Below are 26,976 nucleotides of genomic sequence, written 5' to 3'. Positions count from 1 at the left end.
AAAATTGAGGGGTTTTCACTTTTATTTTGTGCAAAAAGCCTAAAAGCCTTCGGGCAGATACAGACAAAATGGAACTCCACAGAGTTAAGGAGTTAAACATCCCTTATCAGTCCAAGATTCAGCACTAACATTCTTTCTTTTCTCCAATGTGGAAGATTCACAACAACCGTAACAGAAGCATGAACTGAGATAAATTGGCAGCTTTAAATAAGACTTCAAGTTTTCCACTTCCCTACATTCTTTCTTTCTTACCTCTTTAATCACAAAAATAATTCTTTATTACAGCTTTCTTCAAGCCATTTCTTCCTGGAACTCCTCAATAAAAGTTGCTTAAAGACTACTGTCTCATAACGTGTTTCAACAGAAGCTACCAGTATATCTAAGATAATGCCTCTCTACAGTCATTTATACAGTTTCTACCACAATATCAAATTCATCTTCTCCAGCACCACAGTTCTTTATGTCAGCTGATGTGTCTCCAAAGGACAGATACAGAGGCAAACAAGCAGCTCTTGTAAAAAGACTGCAACACAAGTATTCTGTAACACAGAGTCAAAAAGACTACAGGCACCCCAGGACTCATGATTTCAAAATCTGCTTAGGACCCCCTTCTTCTTCAGTATTTCATTTTCCTTCTTGTCTCCTTCCTCTGATTTTTTCTGACATCATTTGCAGAACACGTCTGTGACACAAATACCAAAGCACTTTTTTTATAGCGCTCACTGTGTTTCCACCAAGACAGGTCATGATCTCATGGGAAAAAGCCTTCACCTCTTTCTGTCTAGTCAAACTCAAAATTTGTTTCCCACTCCATCCATTTTTTAATACTTCAAAAATACTGTGAACGTACGACACCACACTCACTGAAAATGACGACACAAAAAGTCACCTACTTTCCCAGTTTCCTTTCTTTTTGCTCTTTTGTTTTGCCTTTTTTCCCCCCTGCTTTTTCCCTTCCCTTTCGAAGGTCTTTACTTACCAACAATTAGAAGAAAGCCACAGGAGACCCACTAGAGGTCAGGTTTACATTCTGCCTTTACTTTGGACCTTTGGTTCAAACCCACTCCATGTAAACAATTCTGAATAAGAGCTTCAGGCAAATGTGATGCATACGGTGTGATTTATTATGTACCAACCCCAAAAAGACAATACTGCAAACAACAAACCATACATGCAAAAATCTGACAATGCATCCAACAATGCAACTCTTCTTCAGAAAGACAAAAACACCAAGCAATGTAGGCGCTTTATTTTTCCTGAAGGGAAACACTAAGAACTGTCTGTCTCTAAAATAAACATATTTTGCCCTTTTTCAAAGATACAGTGTTTTGGGGATAAAAATAACACTGCATTCAGATGACTGTTCTTATCAGATTAGGGAAAATAAACAAGGTGAGCAGATCTGTCTATATAACAGTGTAATTCAAATGATATGGGGCTACAGATATATCGATTAATACAGTGCTTAATTAACTAAAAATTAGTATTTCAGCTGTGAAAAACAGTAGCCAGATTTGGAAACTAACTGCTATACTGGTCTATTAAAAAGAACTTTGAAGTTCAACTTACTGTTTTGAGTTCCATGAGAACTTGTTCATCCACTCCTTCATCCAGAAAAACTTCTCTGACATCATTAATGACATCTTCAATTACAGACCTGTACAATTTAGGCTTTAAAAAAAACAGTAACTAGTTAGCACTGTTTTGGGGGGAAAAAAAACCCAAAAAAAACTTGTCACATTAATATTAAAGTAAGATTTCCACCCACAAAAAACTGCATTTCAGAATACATTGCATGTTTCCGAGTGATTAAATATCCAGGAAGGTATAAATCTGGAAGAACAGCTCAAACAAGGTGAAAAGGGAAAGGACTGCTCGTGATCTTTTGTGACATAACTACAGCACAAGAGTTATCAAGCCATGAGGAGTCTAACTTAAAACAGAGAAAAGAAGATTGTTTTCCAATCAATTTATTTTCTGCTTGGAAATGTAGACACTAAATATGCAAAAATGCTTGGATATGTGCAAAATACTCATGTTAAAGAACATTTAAAGTTCGAAAGTATATTAAAGACAGAAAAAGAAACTTGCTAGTGCTTGCTGGTTCAACAGGAACCAAGCATGACTCAGAACAATCTTCAGCTGAAAAACACTGAAAGCTCAAAAAGGTGGAAGGATTCATGTGAATGTCCTGTTCTTCCTTACGTATCTGTTTTCAGAAACTCTTGAAGACAGGATATAAGGCTAGACAGACTTCTGCTTTCAATTAGTACTTATGCTTCTACATTACAAATTTTTCATGGGGAAACACTATAAATCTTATTATTCTATTACACTGCTTTCACACCTAAATTATCAAAGAAAGTGAATTGTCAGTTCACTTTAGGTTACCAAAGAAGGTTCTGGAGCCTCCATTCCCAGAGACATTCAAAAGCCATCTGGACATCATCCTAGGCTCTAGTTGGCCCTGCTTGTGCACAGGGGTTGCAGCAGACCTCCAGAGGTCCCTTCCAAATTCAATCATTTCGTGAATTTTAAAATAAAGGTACAATTAAAACAGAGAATGTGAACACTTAGTATTATCAATTAAAGCACAAAATTTAATTCATAAACCACACGAGAGCTGTATTATGTACATGCTGTACCTTTTAAACAGTACAGCCTGGACATCTCTTTTTAAGTATGAACCTCAGTGGGATTTTGGCTGGGTTTAAATATCTGGGCTATCTAACTGCAAGACAGCACTACAAGCTGTAAATTATGGTTGATCAATCCTGCAGCCTGTGAACCACATATACTTCACTGACCAAGGCTGCTCCTTGGGCTAGGAGCACACCAATTTCAAACTGACCAGAAAGTCGCCGCAAATTTCTCTAAACTGTCATTCTCCTCAGCCCCACTGCCCAACTCCCTTAAGCAATAAATCCTGAATGATGCAACACACATCAGATATGTTGTATATATGCAAAACAATCATCCTGTACTGGTGCAGTGGGTTTGGCACTCCAGGAAGGTTGTGTCTCCAATGCACACACAGGAAATCTGCACCAAACACAACTAGTTAGTCCCAGAGGTGCTGGAACTACCAAATCTACTGCATGCATTGAAGCATTTATTTTATGCACCAACATTTGCTTAATGCATTCCAGAAGCATTGCATTTGTTGCAGCCACACTAAAGATTATATTGCACGTTATGGAATTGTTATGCCTAAATTATAGAATAATGTAGGGAGACTAGTAGCACATGATTGATTTACTAATCCAGGGAAAATCTGAGTGCCCAACAAGCAAACAAAAGCAGTTGAATATCTTTACTTGCAAAAAAACCCCAAAAAACCCCAACAAAAACCAACATACCACTCTATGTTATTGACCACATTTCAGCTTTAAAACCTGCTGCTGCAAATCAAGTAGCTGAAATGTAATAATTCATCTTTTGTGACCTGTATTTCAAAAAAAAAAAACCCTAAAAATTTCTGGCTTCAAGTACAAGGTAAGTTTGCCATCCTTGGCAACAACATTTACAGCACCTACATCCACAACTTACGTTCTCTGAAAGGAATAAAACATACCATACTGCATGCTCACTTATCCAGGTTTCAAGTACTGCATTAACTGAGCTTACAAACACTGAAACAGACTTTCAAAGCCAGACGTCTCAAGTGCTAGTATTTTAAATCTGTGCAGTAACTTAGAAATACCAAGCCCCATTAACAGGATTATTTTTCCACTTAATTCATAACAGATGCAAAAAGACATTCTACTTAATAACATTAAGTCCTATTATTTCTATAATTGAACAAATTGCATAGAGCTTATATGATTCAACTACCACAGAAATACTACTTAACCTATTCCATATAGTGTTCGTTATTATATTAAAAGCATCTGTTCCTTAATGCCAAAACCACATTCTGCAAATAAACATGCTTAACCTCAGGCATGTCAGTTACTTTATTTAAGTCAAGAGAACTACCTGTATCCCTCAAATTACAATCAAAATTCCTGCAGGATGGAGGGTGCATTTTCTCCTTTAATCCTCCTCTCACTAAATTACCTACTAGGCCTACGTTTCTAATAAAACAGATTTTACACAAACAAGCCCTAATAATTTCCACCAGTAGATACTTCCTCCTATCTCCCCAGTCAGGTATTTTTTGTAAGGTTTATTCACAAAGCCTTCTGAATCTATAAAGCCCCATAAGAAAGTTATCAACATTCAAATAGAACAGACTCTACAGCCCAACAATCTGCTTGGGAATTTCCTTTTTTCACGATGTAGGTAAGAGAAAATCAAACAGATACTGGTTTCTAGTGTCCAGCATTAGCTGAGCAAGACCTCCGAAACGCAGGTTAAGAGCACAGATGTTTACTCTGCCGTTGCTGACACAGGATCCTTCTGCACTACTTCCAACAGTCCAAGCGAGCAGGTAAGTCCCCCAAAGCAGGGCAGTTCTGCAGGGGTGCAGTGAGCCAAGTGCCATGCAGGTTAACAAGCCCAAAAGCAGTAATGCACGTAATCTCTCCACATAAGCCTCACAGTGCACTGGATCTCAAAATGGGTCAGAATTTTCAGACACTGTTCTAATCACTCAGTAATATACACAATACACTCATGGCTCTGTGATTAGGAGGAAGAAAAGAGAAGCAAACATTTGCATTCTTATAATAAAACAGTCTGGCTGATTTTACCTATACACATTTACATAATACTCAGAAAAATCCTGTCCAGTTGCAATTCTGTTGTACACTCCGACTGAACATCCAGCCCACGTGGATGCAACATCTCCCACGCTGGAGGCAGCAATGCCTTCAAGTGACATTCTCAGCGTAATTTTGAGAGTATCACAGATAGCTCTTTTCCTACCTCAAAAGAGGCGTATCAAGTAAAATCACGGAACAGTCTTAAGTTCCAGGCTTTAAAAGAAAGCACACTGTATTGTTTTCAATATACATTAAGTGTGGCTTTCAGCATTATTTATATGACGCTGAAGCTGTTTATATAAGCCATCTAAGATTCTGGAGTTAAATGACAAAACTATTTTTATACACTGCTTACTCAAAAAATAAACACAGTAATACAATTACTGAGTAAGTCTAAAGATGGGATAGCAGGTGAGCTTTCCAGTAAGTTTTTGCATTCAGTCAGAGAAAGCAATGAGAATAAATGGAAACTTTAAAGATTGCTATTAAAATAATTGTGCTTTCATCTGGTTTATATTAAAGTGTCTCCCTCATAAAGAGTACACTGCTGTAAATGTCAAGCTCTTTTAAGAGCAAAATACTCAAATTGCTCTTCAATAAACACTATTCCAAGCACTTACTACAGATTAAAGACAACAATTAAAATTCCTGCTTTATTAGATACAACCACAAACACATAGAAAAGATTTGAAATCTACTATTTTCCCCTCCAGGAACATAAGGGAATGATTATATTTTACTTTCTCTGTGCATCTTGTAAAGAAAACTCTGAGTATGGTGACACTGCTACACGCACACTCCAAATCCAGGAGCAACCAGCAAGCTATTTTAAGAAATGCCACATGCCTTTGGGGGCTTACACTTCCTACATTCTACATTTCTTTCGCTTCAAGTGTACAAAAACTGCAATCTTTTGTAATTATTATCACAACACTTGGGATTTCAGCAGTTTGGGTTTCTAATAACCAACACGTTATGGAGAATAGACCACAGCATGTACATCTGACCGCAGTTTGCCCCTGGCTGCTTCTGCAGCTCTCCCTGAAATGTTGCTATCTTTCTCCCAGCCATGCAGTGACTGATGTAAGCTGGCCACAAGCAGCCAGAAGAGCACACTGGAAAGGTAACGACTTCTAGTCACAATTACATCAAAGATGTGCACAGAAAGAAGTAACACATATAATCTACATTGTAAGCATTACAACTGAGCTTTTTTAATCTCATTGTGGACTTCTACGAATAAATTCTTTTATCGCCTGTAAAATCTTATACTACATATAATTGTTAACATTTAATATTTGTTTTGTATCATGGAGAATAGATTTCTAGCAATTCAGATCTGATCAGATGCTGATGCGATGCTATGGACACATTAGGCCCCAAGACCAGCTTCCTAAAGTCACATGGTTGCAGCATTTCAAAATGTTCCTACTCATCTTTGGCAACCTTTGGGTAAGCTGGGTGTTTCTTGCTACTGAATGAGACCCAATTTGACAAAATTTTAAGATTTTACTATTTAACTGAAAATTAGCCTAAAGCATACCTATTTGAAGCAGGCTCATTTTAAGCTTGGCTTTTACTATTCCAAACACAATGTTCAAACACTGACACGTTTCAAGACAACTTCCATGTACAGAAATACAATGAGAGAAAGCAAGTCTTTGCAAATTGTTGAGTCAAAAATATTTATGAGTACTCTGGAGATTATTCAACGTAAGTATTTTTTGCTATTCAGTACTACCTTGCTTGAGAAAGAAAAGCAAAACCTCTAATTTACTACAAAGAAATAGATCCTTTTCTTACAATAAAAAAGTCAGAAGTTTATAAATACAAGAACAACTATCAGATTCAAATCACACACATTCAATATGCATCCTGCTGAGTAACTGTCATCTATGTAAGAGTTGACTACTTTCCTAAAATTTTCCGATACAAAAGCTGACAAAATATCAAAGATGTTTCCTTGCAATTGTATGAACCTAACTCACAGACAGGTTTGTAAACTTTCAGATTTGGAGAAGAAAACTAAGACATTTTACATTTTCTTTTGTGTATTTTACAGAATACCAAATACTGTAATAACACCAAGCAGTGAAAATTCTAAAACCATTACTCTGCCTGGACTGCAATAAAACATTTGTACACTTTATGCACCAGAAACACACATAAATCAGAGTAGCATCTGCAGCCCATGACCCATACATAAAACCTGAATATTAACATCACTTTTGGGGAGACAGCTGCAGTGAGACCTTGGCAAAGAGCCATAAAATAAATACCACAACTCTCTCTGATACACTGGGTAAGAACCGTTTAAACACTCCTTTCCACACACAGCAGAAAAGCTACTTTGAAGACTTCACAGGATCACAGTAACGTGTGCGAGCTGTACGCCAGGGACAAAAAACCCCAAACGCTAAACAAACAAAAATCCCACACCAAAACCAACCAAGCAAAATTAAAAAAAAAAAATTAAAAAGGAAAAGGTAAACAGATTCAAATGCAAGAGGAGAAGAAAACTGTCTTTGTGTAGTACGTAGAAGGAAAGCCCATTTACACGGGCTAGGAGACATCCTCGCCCCCGCAAAGCACCACCGCTCCGCAGGCCGGTGGCGACGGGGACGGGCGGGGGGAAGAGAAAGCGGTGGGAAAGGCCGCTCGGGATCCGAGGGACAAGCCGCCCGTCTGCCAGCCTCCGCCGCGGACGCATGCACCTCCCAGCCCGCGCTTCGCGGCTCGCTCCCTATTTAAAGGCTGATGTGGTGTTTAAATGGAGAGGCGGTGACGTGGGGCTGGAAAGCACCTTCCCATCCTAGCAGAGTCTATATTAGAGAGCGGCAATAGCGCTATATAAACAGGGCAGCCACAGGGAGGAGGAACACAAGGAGCAGGGAGGCAGAAAGGCAGGGGAAGCCATGATGGATCTGAGAGCCACAAACAAGGGGGCCGAGCCCGCCGCCGGGACGCCGGGTTTGTCTCGTCCAGCGCTTCGGGCGGGGGTCGCGGCCGGGGGGAGCCGGGGAGCGGAGCGGCGGCCGGGGGGGCTCGGTGGCAGCGCAGGGCTGTGTGACTGCTTGTTGCAAACCTCTGTGAGTACAAGTGCAGCAGCGAGCCACCCGCCAAGGTGCAGAAAGCACGAGAAGGGAACGGGGAAGAGGTTTGGGGCTTTTTTTTTTTTTTCTCTCTTTTTAAAATAAATACTGCCTCGCTCGCCAGAGTTGAGGGCTTTCACCCGGCTTTAGCCGATCCGGCCGGACTGGGATAAGTGCTTTTCAACCATCGTCTCCTTCTTACAAAGCAACATAAAATGGCTCCACCGGAGCCCGGGCGGGCTTCCCCGACACCGCAAAACCGAAAGCTGGCTCGGGCGCCCCTTCCCCTCGCCTCGGGGCGGGCGTTATCGCCCGCGCTCCTCCGGCTCTCGCCCCTTCCCCGGGCGCCTCCCGCCGGCGGCGGCGGTGCCCCCCGCCCGACGGCCCTTCCTTCCCTTCCCTTCCCCGCCGGACCCCCGGCCTCCCCGCGGGGCCGCCCCCGGGCCGCCGCCCCGCGCCCCCGCCGCTCCGCTCCCGCCGCCTCTCTCCCCGCCGCCGGGCGCCACAAGTTGGCTGCCGCCGCGGGGGCGAGGCTGCCCCGCGCCCCCCGCCGCCCCTGCCCGCCGGGGGGCCGGGACCGCCCGAGCCGGACGGCGGGAGGGAAGGGAGTGCGGGGGAGGGGGCGGCGGGCCCCGCCGGCCCCCTCCGCCCGCGCTGCCCCCGGGGCCCCCCTCGCCCCCCGACCCGGTCCTTACCACGGGGTTTGTGTTAGTCGAGCTCGCCATGTCCCGAGCCCCCCGGGACGCCCCCAACCGCGGGGGGAGTCGCCCCTAAAACAATAAACCTGCCCGGCTGCGTCCCCCCAGCGCCCGCGCGTCCCGCCCCGGCTGACGGGCGGCCCCGCGGCCTGTGCCGGGCTCGCTCGCGGCCCCGGGGCTGCAGCCGCCGCGCTGCCGCCTCGCCCCTTTATATAGCGCGAGCCGAGCGCTGCGCGAGCGGCCGGCGAGCGGGGGACGCGGGCGGGGGGGCGCGAGACACCGCGAGAGCTGCCGCGAGACCGCGCCGGGCCCGGAGGCGTCACGTGGGGCGCTCCGCCCTCGCCGCCATGACACCTACCGAGGCGGAAGTGGCTGCGCGAGGAGGCCCGGCCGGGCCCTACCGAGGCGGAAGCGTCTCCGCGGCTGGCCGGAGCGTCGTCCCCGCCCGGCGCGTGACGTCACGAGGCGCGCGGCTGACGGCGCGGGGCGGGGCCTGGTCTCGCGCGGGACGGAAACGCGGAGCCGTTCAGTCCGGGAGAGACCTGAGGGGCTTGGGGTGTAACCAGTGACCAAACATCACCCCGTCAGCTAGACCGGAGCGCTGAGCGTCACGTCCGGCTTTTCCTTAAGCACTTCCACAGATGTTGACTCCACCAGCTCCCTGGGCAGCCCACTCCAGTGTCTAATCACCCTTTATGTGGAGAAATTCCTCCTGATGTCCAACCTCAACCTCTCCTCGTCCTCCTGTGCTGTCACTGGTTGCCTGGCAGAAGAGGCCGATCCCTACCTAGCTACAACCTCCTTTCAGGTAGTTGAAGACAGCAAAAAGGCCCCCATGAGCCTCTGCCAGACTAAACAATCCCCTCCCTCGGCTGCTCCTCATCAGACTTGTGCTCCAGACCCTTCGTTCCCGTTCTGTGGACACACTCCAGCACATCAATGTCCTCCCTGAACTGAAGCACCCAGAACTGGACACAGGATTGGAGGTGCAGCCTCACCAGCGTCAAGTACCAGGAGACGATCCCTGCCCTGGTTCTGCTGGCCACGCTGCTGCCCATACACCTGGGCACACTCTGACTCGTGTTGACCAGGGCTGGGCTGTGGTGGCCACACCAGGGCAGAGCACCAGGAGCAGGGCTGGCACCTCACAAAGGAGGTGGCTCAGGCCCTGCTGTCCATGCATGCTGTTAAAAACTGCAGGTAACCACTATAAGGCAGAAATGGCTCTTCCTGACCCACAAAAAAGGGGTCCTGAGCCCTTCTTGGCACTGTGAGCGCTGGTGCCTTCAATCCCAAGCAGCTGAGAAAAGGCTCTCTGGGCCAAGGTGCCGCTCTCGCAGGCTGTGTGCCACCATGTGGGCTGGTAACTGAGGCTGGAGCTGGCCAGGAACAGGGAGGCACCACAGCCTAAGAATTTACAGATGTCCTTCCTCAGGGCCTCGTCAAGGCTCAAAAGTGCTCATTGATCTGCAACATTGCTGCTTTTAACTGTTCTTCACAGAATTGGTGGCAATAGGATCTCTGACAAAATGGTTGTCAGAGCTCTGCCAGCTGGTTTAACTTCCAGTTTTCCCTCTTTATTGTCATTTTTACCATTTGCTTTTTATCCTCTTTATGTAAGCTATGAGAGGCATGTATTGTGGGAAAATCTTCTCAACTCTGACTATTGTTCCATCAGTGTTAACTGATGAACTTCTTAGCACAACTTCTGAACTCCATTCATCCCTTAGATCTCCACCACTAACTCACCTGCATATGGTCCTTTCAAGCGTAAATGAAAAATAACATTGAATTCTGACTTGGCATACACAGGGCATAGTAGGTTACATCTCTTCAGCAGTTATGGTGGTGTAAACTACATTTGTTATGTAACCTTCAGCCTGAAGTCCTCTGTATTAACTAGCCCAAGTAACAAGTTCAGGAACTCCTGTCTGGTATCTTTTGATGGGGAGGATTTTGTTAGTGGGTATAGTGGGTACAGGAGGCCTTCCCCTTGATTCCTCAAAGCCTTTCATTTCTACAGTAACAAACACCACCTTCCCTGCTGGAGCACAGACTTTGTACAGGTTCATGACTGTTTTAGAGAGGGTCAGCTGATTAAGACACTTTTCACTGTGCACATTACTGGAGCCCTTGGCAAAAAAATGACATCATTTACAAAGTTCTCCCATTCTCACCTGTCCAACTTCACCTTTTTGCTGGAGTTTCCCACCTGCATAGCACAGCCAATGGGACTGAAGAGGATCTGCACACTCAGAAGCCCTAATTTATGGTCTGATGAATGAATTACAGGATGATTGAGATGCTAGTGTTTACTTGACTTCTGATGCCTCTGATAGGAAGGTAGTAGTCTCTTGCAGAGAGTTTGTATTTCACTGTGAAACAAAACTGCTGGAATGACTGGCATGTTACTGGGGAGGAATCAGGTTGCCATTCATACCCCTTTTCTTTTCAAAATAAGGCATTGCATGGCTATAGTTTCCTACCATGGACCCCTTCCCCCCCAGTTTTTCAGTGGCTTACTAAATAGTTAAAAAATTTAACACGTGGCCATGTTAGCAGTACTGCTGCAGTCTGGTGTTGTGCTCCTTTTGTATTTCATCAGACTGCCTTCCCAGAAGGCAAGACCCGCATGCACAGTCCTCTCACAGTTTCTCAGGCACTGATATCCAGTTGTGGCACAGCACTGCAAACCCCTGAGTGCCTCTGAAGAATATTGTTGTGAACAAAATCAAGCCCTCATGAGAAATGCCCCATTGAGCCAGACTAATGGTCCATCTAATTCATGTCAATTCAGTGGCTGCATGGGGAATCAAGCGAGTTGGCCACTTCCTGAAGCCTGTTCACCTTGGCTGCCTGCTGTATGAATGTTATGGGATTCTGCTTCATTTAGCATTTTGTTAGACTGGAATAACCTAAATGCTTATGTATAGTGCAGGAGTAATGCTAATAGTCTGGGGAGCATCAGAAGGCATAAGCTACCTAACAGCAAAACTTTTATAGTTATCTGTATTTGTCTGCCAGCATTCTCCTTTGTTTGCTGGGCAAGCATGAATCTTACTGTTTTACCCTGTCTATCATCTTTCTCCCTGAGGTTTCTACCACTGACAACTCAGAGTGGCTTCACAAGGTTTAGCAATAACGTCAAGGTTTGGCAATAATGTTGGGTGGGCACTTCTGTTTTAGCTATTGTGCTGTCTAGACTTGAACCCCAGAGTGAAGATGGACATTGCATTGAGAGCGAAGATGATGACATTTGGGTAAACTTTTTCATTCAATGCAAAAATTGTGCCAAATGTGTGATAGTGTAGGAAAAAGTCCATTTGTGCACAAGATCAAAAGCTGATCCTTGGCATGTTAGAGAAGGAAATAAAATTGAATAGTTCCCACTCAATCCTATACACAATCATATTTCTTTCTCTACCAAATGTTTGAGACAGAGACAAACTATCTTTTACAGCCAACATTTTGCACTCAGAGACCCAGTCTACACTGAGTGCCCTGAATGATTCCTGTTCTGTTCAGAAGCATCCCTTGCTTCTCCTCAGCAGAGCAAATGACTTACCACTGCAACAGCAGCTAAATTAATACAAAGGGTCGGGGATACGGGGTTATTGGTAGTTCATCTTTGTAGTCTGCCATGGAACTACTTCTTTTAGAAGAGAGATTTTGAACCTGTGAGTAGGAAGGTGCAGGGGTTGGGGGAGGGAGAAATAAATACTCTTCCATATGATTTTTGGGTTCATCACCCTTCCATTTTAAAGTTCTTGGCAAGTACTAATGGGTTGTTCTACACAGCATATCTTTCAAGAAGACATTTGCAGAGGGATAACTGATGTGTAAGTATTTGCTAATGGGGGAGGGTTGGGACACACTTGAATCTAGAAAGTCAAAGATACAAAGTGTCCGTGATTGCCACAGAAAGCCGCCAGCTAGCAACTGAACTGGAAGAAAGAACCACAAAATCTTGATGCTAAGTTGAAACACGTTCAGTGTAAGTTACAGTCTTAATTTCTATTTCTCTGTGTTGTTTGGTTGGGTTTAAGGGTTTTTTTAATTCATCTGAAAATTGTTTAAAAAAAAAAAATCTGAAACGACTCTTCTGCCTCCCAAGAGCAGACCATGAGTATGCCTGATCTCCTCCACCTGGAGAAATCACTACTAGATCAGTAAGCACTCATTGTTCTTTGAAATAATTTTTGATCATACAGTGAAGAATAGAGTACCTAGTATGAGGTATTGCTGACAACAATGGTTTTTAATTTCCTAGTTCTTGAAACAACACAAAACTTTTTCTGTTGATCACACTTAGGTGTGACTTGTGATTATGTCTACTGGTTCCACTTACCCCTGAGGGGGGTGATCGAGCAAGGAAAACAAAAATTGGTCTTAACTATATTACAGGATGACAGAATGAGGCTCACCTTCAGCATGCCTTCCAGATTTGTCATCATTGTCTTGTCCACATTACCAATCTGCTCTTGTACTGGTAAAGTCTCCCACTTCAGACCTGAAGGCAACATACAATTTTCACCCAGTATATTACAGTCTTACCTTAAAAACAAGCTAAGCAATTGAACACTGTTCAGAAGGCTTTGGCAACAGTAATATTATTAGTCAAGGAAGTAAACCTTCTCACCCAGTCTCTGAAATGGCATGTTTCCAGAAGAATGAGATACACATTTCAAGTTTAAATTGCAATAGCATGTGTTAAAGCATAAAACAGGAACATACACAGAACTAAGGCAGGCTAAAAAATGTTCATATGGGAAAATGCATCCTGTAGTTATGTGCACACATTGTGAGATTACACATTATTTTTTCCTCTAAGTCTCTCTCTCTCACTCCTTCCATTCACTGTACCAAAGAGAGAATATAACCTTAAAAAAATTGAGAATGTTTGTTTGTGAGGGGTAGATTTTTTTGTTCTTTTTGCTTGTTTGGGGTTTTTAAGTGTCTGTACAGAGCTAAAAACAAAACTAAGTGATCCAACCCACAATCCAAAATGTTGGGCGCAGGCAGAAATCAACAGCAGACACATCATCCTGAAGCTTTTCTGCATGCAATAAGCCCTCCAGAGTCAGAAGAAATGCTGACACATAACAAAACTTATGTGATATGACTTTCAGACAGTGTTCAGGTATTAAATAAAAATTCCCTAATTAAATGGTATAAAAATATATATATTAATTGACATTCTTCTAACAGCCAGCTCACCATGATCTAGTAGCTGGAAACCAAAACCAGTAAACATGTCCCTCTTGCCTTCAGCAATAGGTTTTCCAAAAAAGTTTTTTTAGCAAGGCAGAAATGGAATGAAATAGCTCACACCACCCCTACTGCAAGGCATCTCTATTCTTCTAGCTGGATTTACTATCTTTTCTAGAATTTGAAGCACAGCAATATGCTTTACTAAAGCACACTAACACAAGTTTAAAGGTCTAGTATATGTACAGTTCAACAGCTTTCCTCACAGCCCACAGAGAGCTAAACATTGGCGTCCTACAGCACAGGGGGCAGACAATGTTTCACTGAAGTCTCATTTTTGAAGTGCTAGAGCAGGCAAGCCTTGCAAGAAAGTCTTGCTACATATTAAGCTTTTATTTCATTATTAGATTTGTATAGTCTCAGGCCTGCTCTGCTTTTAGCAAGTACTTACTGAAGCAAAGTAGGAAATACAAATAATTTTTCTTTTGTCTAGACTATTTACTGTCAGAATACCATAGGTTTTTGAAAACAACATCTATATACACCCTTCTTATTAGGGCATGTGTAAACTGGACAATAAAACTATGCACTTAGTTATCCAGTCAGAGTCACATAGCTACCAACATTAGAAAGCCCTCTTCCCTCCCCCAAACAAAATACCCAAATTGCAACTTCACAGAAGCCTACATAAGCAGGTGACTAGCTACTGTTCATTACTGTAGCTCCTTCTGTCTCCATCTGTTTTCAACAGATCTCTCACCCATTCAAAACCTGAAGAACAGGACCACAAAAGCCAAGGGACTGATCAGAGACCTTCTTCTAAAGCTGCCACTAACAATTGCTCGACCCTCTCCTGTCAAGGCTAGGATTTCTCCTCTAGCAGAATCATAGTTCCCTAGCTGACTTATACACAAACTCCATGTCAGATTTTGCAAAACTGTTCTTCTCCCAGGACCACTTGTGCCTCCTCTGCTTAGGGAATTGACTTTCCTTAGCGTCCCTCAAGGAGCCATTTCACATGTGTGCACCGTGGGTTTTATATCAGCTGTTTCCAGTAAATGATCAGCTACAGCTGGAGGAGACAAGTAGGTATTTTCCAGGCTCTTGCCATGTGCTGCATTTATTTTACACTTTAGCAGAGGATTTTGCCATGCTGGGTTTTGTGGACCAGAGATTGTGGGGGTTTTTTTTATGTTTCTGGTTGACAAAACTACACTTAATTTGCAAAGGCAAAACTTAATTGAGACACTGACTCCGTTTTTCCCACGACCCCCAAGTATTCAGTGATAATGAGGATTTCAGGCATTCGTACTTCCTTCCCGTACCACTGTGTGCTCGTTCTGTCTCTGTGCCACCACACTCTGCTTTTGCCGTTGTGCCAGTTCCTTACTATGCCTTTTTTTTTTTTCCCCTCCTATGCTGGCTAATTTTTAACCTGGATCAGTTTCCTGATCTGGTTCATAGGGCAGCCCTACAAAAGACGTGTTAATGCGACTGAAAGAGCTGACAGGAGTAGAAATAAGTGACCAGAGGAGGAAATGCTTCAAAACGACATTGTTGCCAAATGCTTTGTCATGTAGAAAAGTCTCCAGGCTTCCTTTTATTGACGAAGAATTGGCCATTACTAAAATGCACACCCCGTTTGCTGTAATCAAGCTCTAATGCTTGTAGCAGGAAGATTACTGGTCTTAGAGCATAGAGCACCCCTTCATTTTTCACGTGTGCATGTTTGACATAATGCTGAAGTCTCCACAAACTGAATGATTCATAATTTGAATATAGAGTACTGATTCTTAAACAGCTAAAAAAAGTCCCTAAAATTCTGAAGGTTAGAGCTTCTCTGAAAGGGCGTGAGGTAAAGGACTGCCTCTGAGTTACACATTCGGCATTAGTACTTTGCTGAAGTGCTTTTTAAGTGGTAACATTATTCACTTAGACTGTAACTGTTATGAATCACAGCTGTTCGGCTGTGATGATGTTCTAACAACAGCCAAAATATTGCTGGCTCCGATCCATTAAACCAAACAACAAGTCAGATAACAAAAAATCCCAGACTTAAAATACCAATTAGTCTCCTTAGAGGCAATGTCCTACTTTACCGATCCAAAGCAGAGCTGTACCTAGCATGCTGATGTTTTCACTGATTACTGCCATGTATTCCAGCTGGCAGCTATGATGTGCAAAGGTCCACAGTAGAACTGAATTAACTTTAGCAAAGTTATTCCTGATATATACAAGCATAAGAGGGTGAAATACCTACGGAGAAAACTTTGCAGAATGACCTATATAGCGTGCCGTTGGAAGCCTTTCGTACCTCGGCCTTCGTGTGGTGACCTAAGATAGAGTAATTCACCTGAGGTATGCCAGAATACAAATATACAGTGTATAAGCATGGCGTGGTGCTGGTCTGTGTGAGTGATAACCCTGTGATTCCTTCGGGAGTGTGTGTGTTTGTGTAGCCTCAGCTTTCCTGGCACAGCTGGCAGAGTGGGAGAGCACACAGGCTGCTGGCACCAAGCAGAGATGTGCTGTGGTGTATTTTACTCGGTAGCTTGTCCCTCAGCCACATGTTCACGTGGCTGATAAAAATGCTTTTGTGCTAGGCACGTTTGCTCCGCTTCTGATGCTTACTGCCTCTCACTTAATACTTCTGTTCCTTTGTGCCCAAATGAGTGGCCTTGCAATCCACACCAGCTTCTGGGTTGGTGAGAATTTCGTAGAGCTAATTTAAGGGCAAGGAGTGTACAGCTTTCATGGAAAAACTATGGGTGTGTCCTACACTTTGCAGCCTGTTCAGAGGTGATCGTATTTCCCCTCTGGGACCAAGCATTAAAGGCATCGACAGACAAGCTGAACCTTTCTTTTATTCCCTTGATGACTCCCAGGGTTGTTTTTCATAAGACTGGGTGGAATTTGCAGCAAACCACTCCAGTTCAGTTTTGGCTGAGTTCAGTCTTCCCAGTGAGGAGCAGTGAACATAAACTCAGCTGGAATTAACTCAGTTAATGTGGAGTTCTCATTCTGGGGCTAATTATCTAATTGCAAAGCTGCACTGGTGAGAGAACTGCTGGGCAGCTGGAATCCCTGGCTTTCAGAGAAAGGAAAACAGCAGGAATGAGCCAGCCCAGTTCATCCTGTAATGGAGCTATAGGACCCATGGCATTTATTGCCATTCCCAACCTGTGACCCATTTCCAGAGCTCCTCTCTGCTCCAGTCTTCATGGTAACCGATGTTTAACCTGGGGGTCTGGCATATCAAGATTTTGACAGCTGCAAACATGTGCAAAAAATGGGAAGCTGTGCTTACAGACTGGAGCTCACATTTTCAAACCCCAGCTGCTTCCTACTCCCTGCCTTGCTGCTTTGGATGAAAGGGAGTTTTTCCATCTTAAGCATCATCTTCCACTACAGATCTTCCTAGATTTGCAATATGGCCTACTGACATCAGCCATCTCATTTCTCCCAGAGAGACTTTGGACAGAATAGCAGTCAGCATGGCTGTCTCTCTGTTGAAAGAAAATGATGATTTTTCCCAAGTTGTTCTAGCTGTCACTGCTGCCAGCCCCTGGTAGTCTGTACTTTGAGCTCAGCTGGGCTCAGCTCCCATGAATGTTTTCACCGGCCAGCTGTCAAGGAGGTGCTGATGGGTCTCATGTGAAGCAAATGAGAATACCATCAAAGCCAAAGTGATAAGGTCTCTCTCCACATCATCCAGTTACATAAATACAAGTGTCAAAGCAAGTCCCTAGCCCTGCTGCTAAAGCCAGATAAAATTGGAGGTGAAGCTGGAGGATACAACCAAGTGGTGTAGAATTGGAAAGCCACCTGACAAAGCCTGGTGACCAGCAGGTACTGTTTGAAATATGCAGCTTATTCTCTTTCCATTATTGTAGACTTCTGCTGCAAGTGTTCATGTCCCTCCTGCCCACTTTCTAGTTGTGGCTTTCAAGATAAAATTTGCATCTCTTTCTGAATGGTGTGTCAGGCTATAATGTGCTATATTGACATCAGTGTAAATTGCAAAGGAATTAAGAAGGGCGCAGAGCAGGCACACTCAAGGTAAGTCACCCTGCAAATGCTGTAAGTCTACTGAGGACTTTGAAGGGAGATGTTCTTCTGGGTTGGGGAAGCAATAGAGAGACACTAGATCTGTATTCAGCTGGGGCTCTGTCATTCCAAGACAGCCATTTAATGCTGTCTTGATTTTCCTATCATTTTAGAGGCAAAGTTCTTTATTTAACTCTTCAGATAGCTTGGTTTCTTAATGTTTGAAAAGGACCATGCAATATTTAAATGGAAGGAGATAGGAAAGAACAAAGTGATATCCTAAAATGTATAAGTGAGTTTTTGCACTACCTGAAAATATCATGTCCCCTGAAGCATATCTTAGGATCTCCTAGGTGGACCTCCTATATTTGATTCCAAATATTCAGACCCAATTACAAAATTTAACCAGCCTGAATTACCACTGATTTAATAAAAATGTTCAGTTGTTCCCACATGAATGTGAAAAATAATCTCTCTCTTAGATAGACAGTTTGTTGGTTTGGTTTTTTGGGGGTTTTTTTTGGTTTTTTTTTGGTATGGAAGAATCGAGACAATGGACTATTTTTTTTCAACTCAAGGAGGAGAAGTGTCAGGAAGGTAACTATCATGAACTCTGATCATGGCTACACTGTAACAAGTCGAAAGTAAAAGATGTTGCCACAAGAGGGAAGCAGAACTCCTATGGCAGTATAGTAACCCCAGCAAAAAATGATTCAGAGAAATATGCTTTCAAATTTTCCCACTTTCAGCTAAAATTGTCCAGTAGCCCTTGCACTGAGAGCAATGATTGTTGGCTGTAGCTCTTATGAAAGTAAATACCAAATGGTTAACGTAAGCTGAAAATTAGTAACTAATACATCATTTTCTTGAACTTAAAATTTAGGTTAGAAGCTGCTTCAGGAGAGATTGAAACTGATTGCCATGTGCTTTTTTGTAGATGAAAAGGAAAACTGCCCCTGTTATCCAAAGGCGTATAGTTGTATTCTTGCCAGGCTCTAATACAGAAGGATCATTTTGTTTCTGGAAGAAGACTTTTTAGGACAATTTGCTTCTTAGAAAATACATCACAAGGATGTATTGAAACACTTCCATTCCCATAGCACCTCAGCAAACAGATAAGGCACTAGCCTCAAATGGTGCCATTATTTATCCTATTAAGTACTTTCACTGGGCAACAGGCCTTCGAGGTTCAGTGAACTCAAAACAGAGAGCAATTTGTATGGAGGGGGAGGGTAGGTCTGGTGTCTAATTCTTGCTCCAAGGACTATTTCCATAATATACTCAACAGAATTTCATAAACTGCAGTCAAGGATTGACAAACCTGGTCAGTACTCTAAACCCTCAAAGTCTTCAATCCTTCTGTTCAGTCTTGAATTGTCTCCACCTCTGCATTGACCCTCTCGGTAGCCTCAAACAAGGAGGAGATATCCCAAACCCCTTGGCTTCCCAGCAATGCAGTGTTCTGACAGGTGCACAGACTTATAGTACACAATGCTCATTGTGAGCACAGCAGCAGGTTGGAATCCTCAAGAGAGGGAGAGTAGGAGAATGCCAAGCTGGACTGAGCTGTATAGAACTGTGGTAGTTTGGGTCACACACAGGAACAGTAGGTGTTTGCAGACATCTTTCATGCAAATTCATGAGAAATTGCATAAATTTCTCATAAATTAAATTGAAATTTAATTTAGTACTGGGATTTTAGTACTTCCAGAATAAGGCAGCATCTGCTTGGCGCTTTACCAATGGGATTAGTGGGCTTGGCTGCCCAGACTTGGACTGAGCCTCAGTGGCTTACCTTGGGGTGGTGGGGGATGGCTCTTTTTAAAACAGTGTCCAGAAAATAAAAAGGTCAAACCTTTTTGTTAAATTGTTCTTGCCATCAATGCATAATTGTATAGGTCTTTGCATGCCTATACAACACACACATATGCTTTTGTTTTATCCTATTACAGCATTTTTTGTTGGAGGTATTTGAAGTACTTTATGTATGTAAATTTAAACTGAATATGTGCATGACTGTGCAGACATATAAGGACTACTTGGGTGAAAAGACTAGTCAACACCACTGAAAAATTAATTTGTCTGTTGTCCTTTTCTAAGCTAAACATGGAATCAGGTGAGGTAGTCAACTCTTGAGCTGACTCAAAATTTTGAGATCCATGTGGTTTCCAACAGGCCAAATTCTGCATGGGGTTCACAGTCTTGAAACCCAGTAAGACTTGTGATTCATTGAGGTTGCTTAATGGAGCAGGTCAGTAGTACAGGCAACAACCTGGCAGTAACCACTAGAGAGCAATAGTCCCTTCACTTCTGAGAACCCAGGGAGTGTGAGCACACAGCTAAATGCCTTGTTGTTCCAATCTGAGGTTCCCTTCTCCAGGTAGGACACATACCACACACCCCAACTTACCAAGCAGAAATGTCAGCCAACTCAGTTTCATCATGCTGTGTCTGCTGGCCCCGAACAATTTGAGAGCTGATTTTGACAGTGGTTCAGATCCAAATCTAATTCGATATGTTCAAAAGCCTACCATTCTTTCATAACATTAATTTTTACACTATTTGTTCCTTTGTTCCCAGGGTCAGTAGATTGGGACTCCTCAAGTAACATTTTTTTTTTGTGTAGTCCCTGAGTTGTCACAGGACATCATGAGGTATTAGCACACATTTTTCTCTGCTGAGATTGTAACTTCAGCATATCCCATTTTGCCACCAACACTCCCCCAGGTGTTCCCGTTGCAGCATTACTTCCTGACTGCCATGACAAAGAGCACCTGTAACAGCTTGGGAAAAAAAATCAAACACACCTGCTGACTTCTGCAGTGAGAAACAAGGTTTGGATAACATGGAGATGGGCATAGGAGATGCCATAGGTTGAATGCTATTAATCTCAGCTGAAAACTGTCTGCAATTTTGCTTTTGTTTTCGTTGACCTGAAGTCAGAACTGTGCTGCTCTGCCTGCATCTGTGTGTGAGTTTTCCCCACTCCACTGCCTTTCAATCTCAGTACTCTCTGTATTAGCACAATTGCTGAACTGACCATGCCCTAAAAATTTCATTTGCTTCCACAGAGGAGTTGAGCTCTCCTCTTCAGTGCTGCATCAGGGAAACCTTTACAAAAGAAGCTCTCAGTACAGCAGTTGCTGTTAGGCTTCTGTTACTGTGTCCAGAAGGACAGGAGTTTTTTCTGGAACTGGTGCACTTAATGTTTCAGACACACCTGCTGTGACCCAGACTTGCACCTAAGCTGAAACAGTGGCTGCTCCTCCATCTTTTTGCTTCATCCCCAGCTGACCTTCAGCACTTTTTGTCTTACAAATTTACAACGTATCTGGACTAGTCAGGGAGGACAATCATGGCAACTAAGAGCACTGGAAAAAAATTGTTTTTTCTCTCCAAATTGTGCTATCGCACTCTGGTGATGTCTTTTCTTTGGGTACACATTGCTCTGGCACTCTGACTTCCCCATCTCTTGTAGGGTGTTACTTTGGCTTATCTCTAAGGGCTGCACTATTGCCAAGGACCTTTGAGCTCCCTGGTTTTTTGGGTTTTTTTTCTCTCAGTCTTTCTTTTAAAAGCATTATGTGTATTAGCAAGCTATCAGGGTTAATATGATCCTACCCTCCCAGTTTTGTATGCTCATTTCCAAAAGTCACTGAGTATCTGAATTGCAGCAAATAAACTGCTAACAGTACTAGTAGTAACAGCCCCTGAATCTTCTTGAACTTTCCTTCTTTCTTCTGGCTGACCTGATTTAGTCTGGAATAACAAGCATGAGGCATTGTACCTTGTGTACCTCCATTTTCTGATACTGTAGAGTGGTTGATACTGTCAGTTGTACTGAACTCGGAGCAATACTCTGAACAGCATTTATGATGGGTATCTGATTTTCCGTGGCCAAGAGAGTGCCCAGCACTTCAGTTTGATACAAGGAATGCTTTTGAGAAAAACAACAGACTGAAGGGGGTCTCAGTGACTCTGAGAAAAGTGGAAAGATGTGGAAAGATCTTTGAAAGAACCAGAAAAGCATAGCAGAGGACTCTACGTACTTTAGACCTTATAGTTTCTCTGCAAACAGATGTTTTGATCACAGAAAGATCTCACTCTTTCTTGTAGTCCTGGTTTTAGTAATCAGAGAAGAGACAACTGAGCAGAGGCTTAATCCTCAGTTACTTTGTTTCAGGATGGATTTGCTCAAATGCTGGAACCATCTTATGTCAGTGCTCCTCCAAACATCTGTTATGTGGCTCAAACTCTAGGCCTGCTCCATTTCCTTTGCAGTCTATCATTCAATCTGCATGATTAAATAAAATAATCTCTTTTCTGCATGTAGTCCCATTATTTCTAATTTATGTTGTCCTTTATGCCCTTCAAAATATTCCCTTTCCTCTTCTGAATTCAAGACCTCTGATTTATCAGAATATACAGCACATACAACTTCAATTTCACACTGAAAATGTGGATATGCTGTTTCATCTTAACATTTATTTAAATTTTCACATAGTTTAAACAAACCATGACATCCCATTTCAACTGATAAAATAAAAAGAAAGAAAAAATAAACCACTTCTACGAAGTTAGCCAGTGTATAGACTTACTTATTTTACAAAATAAAAAGGCAGGAACATGTTACAAAATAATAATTAAACCAATGTCAATAGTGCAAAGAATGAATTGCAAGTATTAAAGAGAGAGGGAGGGATGGGAGGATGGATGGATGTGTGAGTGGGTGGCTGGCTGGGTGAACAGAACAGGAACATTAGAACAGTTGTGCATATTATCACACAATTTTGTATCCTAGACATGCCATGTAAATTAAATTCAGTGGCAGAATAGGGTAAGTACTTCATCCATGAGTGATCTGTGTGCTGCAAGTTCTTGTGCTGGTCAGTTTTGAAGGTTAATACAACTATGCACATGAACTGCTAAGAGTCACTGAAAGGAATTTTTTACTATCTGGAACAGAGGTGACCTATCAAGGGCTTGTTTAGTGCAGTGAAGGGCCAAGGATATTACTGAGAATTTTATACATGCAAAAGAATGAGCACCTCCAGGCTAAACTTTGTACACCTTTTCCACTTGCTTTCATGCTCTTTTGTGTACCACTGCCCTCTGTCCTGGGAGGTGACTGTTCAAGAGGGAGTTTTAGCAGCTACCAAATAATGTGGACAGGTGTTGGATGTCTTACCGAGTAAATATGTCAGCCAGCAACCCACCAGAAAAGGAAAATTATTTCTGCAGCGTTTCTAATGATACTGCTATATCTGACTCCTTCACAGGATGACTAAATTTGAGTCTAAATAACAGAAAGAACAAAAATAACATCAGTCAGTTTTAGTATTTCTCAGCTGAATTTACCCATTTTCCTTTTCTAGCAGTGTCCATAGTTAATAAATGTAAGAGACATTAACTAAAATAAGCTCAGCTGACTGGAGATGTTGTTCATCTTTACCCCTTGTGATCAAAGACACTTTATTTTTCTAGGCAAAATTCCATACAATACCTCAATTCTTACCACAGTACAAAAATTACAACCATAATGAGAAATAGAAAGAGGACTGAAAGTGAGAATAGCTTCAGGGAGCGAATGTGTGCTTACCTTGAAGGCACTTTTCTGCATGGAGTGTTTGAGTACTACAAAGATTTGAAATACACCAAAGGACAGGGACTGCATCTTTCTCAAAAGCAGTATTAATCTGAAACTAGTCAAAGAGATTTTTCTGCATGATAAAAGAAAAATCATCCCCACTACAGGCATAACTTGTATCTAAATAATTTCTGCTACTTTCAAACTCACAAACCTCTCAGATCTTTTCCCTTCACTCCAATCAAGTCTGTCCAAATGGCTACTATAATCACACGGGTGAAGAGTATATGTACATAAAGTACATATGAGAGTGTGTAACACTGAAAAATTTGCACTGTTTAATCAATAAAGAACAGTGGAGACTGTTAAGGGCACTTAGGATCCCAGTGTTCAAATTCTCAATGCTCATAATGGTGCTGGACTGAAAAAACAATTCAGTTGTGACACCTGGTGACATCAACACCAGATCTTCTAAAGATTTTGGTTGTTAGCACTCTTGAAAAATCAAACTACATATGCCAGTCCTTTAATAGGAAATAGGATTTTTTGAAACTCTGGCTGAGGTATTCATCCTAAACTCTTGAAAATTCAGTTGCAGGTACATCCAAAAACACTCTCCAGAGATCAGAATGGATTAAAATAGCTTTCATATAAACCAGAACACTTTCCCAATTTTGCTTGCCTAAATTTGTGACAGTTGGAAGAGATACTTCTGTGTACAGCTAACTACATAAGAAAGATTGGAGTCAGGTCCATACTCTTTCTTTCATTCATTGATTCTGAATTTAAAAAAAAAGAGAAAACAAACAGTGATGAAGTGCTAAAGAAATTAAATAAATCCAGGAACCTCCAATATGTTTTTCTTTCAGTTTCTGGAACATAGACTATTCTGTGGTGCAAGTATGATAGAGGCTGAATAGTGTAACAATTCAACAGAGATGGAAAATTATATTCCTTTTATTTTCTCCCTTCTTAAAGGTGTACAACATTACTTTGCTAATTTGTCTTACTTATTTGTGTTTCCATGAGCTGAGGGGCAATAGGCAAAAATTCAGACACTGAGCCTGCAGGTCAGAGTAGACAATCTCCTTTTCACAAAATGTTTCCACACTTCCTCAGCAACATCTCAGCACTGCTTAAGCTTTTTTTTTTTTATTTCTTGATGGTGGGATTTCAGAAACACTACATTAGGAGCTTCAGTAAAACACAGGAAAACCACCCAGAAATTCTTTGCCTTTTAACAGAAGAGTGAAATTTGTAGAGGAGTTGCCATGCAACTCATCACAGCCAGCCTGTGACAGAGCTGAGAATCAGTCACAAATTCAGTCCCATGCTCTCGGATATATCTCAACCTATACAAGTTATCACTAATATTATCAGTAATTTTAATCCATTGATCTTAACATTCTTCATAAAAGTTAATAGCATTCTTCCATTTACAGACAGATGTTGCAAATTCTTAGTACTAACTGGTGTGCTCCAAGGAGCATCCTGGGCCCAGAAGGGATATAATGGAGTATCACAGGCTTAAGAAGTCCCAGAAGGACTGAGACTTTACGTATTTACAGCAGTGCACCTGTAAGCATGTGGCACTAGGGTCATGCAGGCTTGAAATTTAGGTGCATATAAAAAAGGCATGTGTAAGCTCCCTATGAATTGTTTTACATTCTACCACTACCAGTTTCAGACTCAATGAAATTAGTTTCATGTTTTATTTGGGATTTTAACATTGTAGTAATTTTTATAGGAGTCACAGTGAAAGTAGGAAATTAAGAGTGTATCAGTTTTTTTACATTAAATGTAAAATGAAATACATTTTTTAAAAAGCTTTCATTTTAATTATGATTTTAAATTACATTGCCAAAGTTTTCCAAATATGTATTTTAAAGTCAGTAGTAACCTTTCAAAAGATAATGTTTTAATAAATTACTTATTTTACATTTAACATTATGAGAAAAAATATTACACAAGCCGTAGAAACAACTAAAATATGGGTATTTTTAACACTGTTTTCTCTGAAAATATGTGTAAATGAGTGATTTATGTCTTCTGCATTTTTATTTAGAAAGAGGTTTTAAGATTTGCTGTTACTTCCAGCTAAGTGGGGATAAAAAAATCTCCATGACAGAAGCTTGTTGTTCATTTTTGGAAAGAGATTTTGGGGCCCAGTTAATGGGAGTATTATAAATATACAAGCTACTTATATTGTAGATTCAAGACAGAACGTGAAAATAATATTGTGCTGGATAGACTTCCAAGGATTTTCAGGAAAACAAACAACATTGTCTGTTAAAGTAATTGTGTTCTGACATTTTCAGTAACCACCCATTTTACCCATCCAAGAAAACATATAAAAAATGCCAAACCCAAAACTAAACCCCCACGTTTCTCCCTTAAATATCTTTCTAGGCAGGAATGATCTAATCTTAGCAAAGTCCCTCCAGTATCTCCACTATTGTAACACATTTTCCCTACTGCTAGCAGCCATAATCATCTTCAGTCAAGATACCAGAACGGCTCAGACTAAAAAGTAAAAATTTTAAAGAAATTGCAGAGGCTTTCTTGTAACTTGTGCAGACCCCATAAAAATGTGCACAGTGACAGGTTGTCATTTGGGGGATGAGACAGGAAGGGACCAAAGCTCTGTGATCAGCTGTCCTGTCTGTAGTACATCTCCTTAAACATAGAGACCATTCTCCATGTTTAAGATGCAAAGTGTGTTGATTCTCCAGAATCATGCTCAGGGTTTTCACTCTGTTGACCATTTCAAAAAGGAGATTTTATATAATTTTTCACTTGATCCTCCCTGAATTTTATTTGGCATTTTAGAAGGAAGAGATTCAGTCAATGCCAAACCAAAGGCATTGAAACAAAAGGCTTAATGTAGGAGGGCAAGGTTGTGAGATAAAGGCTGTTTTCTGGTGTACCTGTGATGGTTGCCAGAGCATAGTTGAGTGCAGAAACTAGGTGGTGAAAAGGCAGAAAAGGCATGTTTGACTGTACAACTGTACTTATATTGTTCCAGCAAAAGCCCATGGATCTGCTCCAAACAAACCACTGACCAGCTTCTTCTCAAAGTATGGATCATCACAAGGAAAAAAAAATATCCTCTTCAGAGCATTATTTTAAAAGCAGTAGTCCGTAATTTTTAAAAAGAAAAATATCCAACCCCTGCAAGTCCTTTCTTCCAGGCCTGTTAATTTGACCACCCCTCTTGGGACTTGCAGTTTGATCTTCCTTTACTGTGTAGCACATTCATTGACATTTGCAGTGCTTTCTCCCTTCAGATCCTCATTCAAGCTTTTCTTCTGCTCTATTTCGACCTGGTAGAAGAAAAAGAGGGAGAACATTTGCAATGAGGAAGGAAAACAAAAGATTCAAAAATCTTCCTCAGTGGTGGTTCTTGTGCTCAGGTGAAGAAAGTCTTGGTGAACTGAGAGGGTTGTGAGAAAAAATAGACTGGGGATCAGGGAAAATTGTCTTTTATTTACTACAAGGATTTTCAGTCTAATCCAAGCAGTTCCACAATTCAAAAGCATCATGAAATAATTTCCAGAAGAGATAATGTCATGCAGAGAACTGGTCTCACATGACTACCAATTCCAGTTGCACTCTGAATACAAACCTAGAGCCAAATC

General features: G+C 41.9%; 2 protein-coding genes across 6 annotated transcripts in view; both read right to left on the bottom strand.

Annotated features, from left to right (window-relative positions):
- Window positions 1-19,203, bottom strand: part of GTF2A1 (general transcription factor IIA subunit 1) — a 37,089-nt gene extending 17,886 nt beyond the window's left edge. Inside the window, exons 1-3 of one of the 2 annotated variants that reach the window (XM_085061621.1) lie at window positions 19,073-19,203; window positions 12,921-13,006; window positions 1,570-1,671 (exon numbers count right to left, since the gene is read on the bottom strand). In XM_085061621.1, coding sequence (XP_084917747.1) covers window positions 1,570-1,671; window positions 12,921-12,950 — 132 coding nt within the window. In that variant the 5' untranslated portion in view covers window positions 12,951-13,006; window positions 19,073-19,203. Of the gene's footprint in view, window positions 1-1,569; window positions 1,672-8,493; window positions 8,747-12,920; window positions 13,007-19,072 lie in introns of those variants that run through there. The other variant, XM_085061620.1, reaches the window with a different exon arrangement.
- Window positions 19,204-22,216: 3,013 nt separating this feature from the next.
- STON2 (stonin 2) overlaps window positions 22,217-26,976 on the bottom strand; it is a 74,374-nt gene continuing 69,614 nt past the window's right edge. For all 4 annotated transcript variants that reach the window (XM_085061616.1, XM_085061617.1, XM_085061619.1 and 1 more), the window contains exon 7: window positions 22,217-26,661. In XM_085061616.1, the coding sequence (XP_084917742.1) occupies window positions 26,578-26,661 (84 nt within the window). In that variant the 3' untranslated portion in view covers window positions 22,217-26,577. The remainder of the gene's footprint in view (window positions 26,662-26,976) is intronic.

This window comes from Lichenostomus cassidix, chromosome 5 (genome assembly GCF_008360975.1).
Source record: "Lichenostomus cassidix isolate B80296 chromosome 5, HeHo_3.0, whole genome shotgun sequence".
Classification (NCBI taxonomy): Eukaryota; Metazoa; Chordata; class Aves; order Passeriformes; family Meliphagidae; genus Lichenostomus; species Lichenostomus cassidix.
Note: the sequence above shows the minus strand (reverse complement) of the source record. Positions and strands in the feature narration are given on the sequence as shown.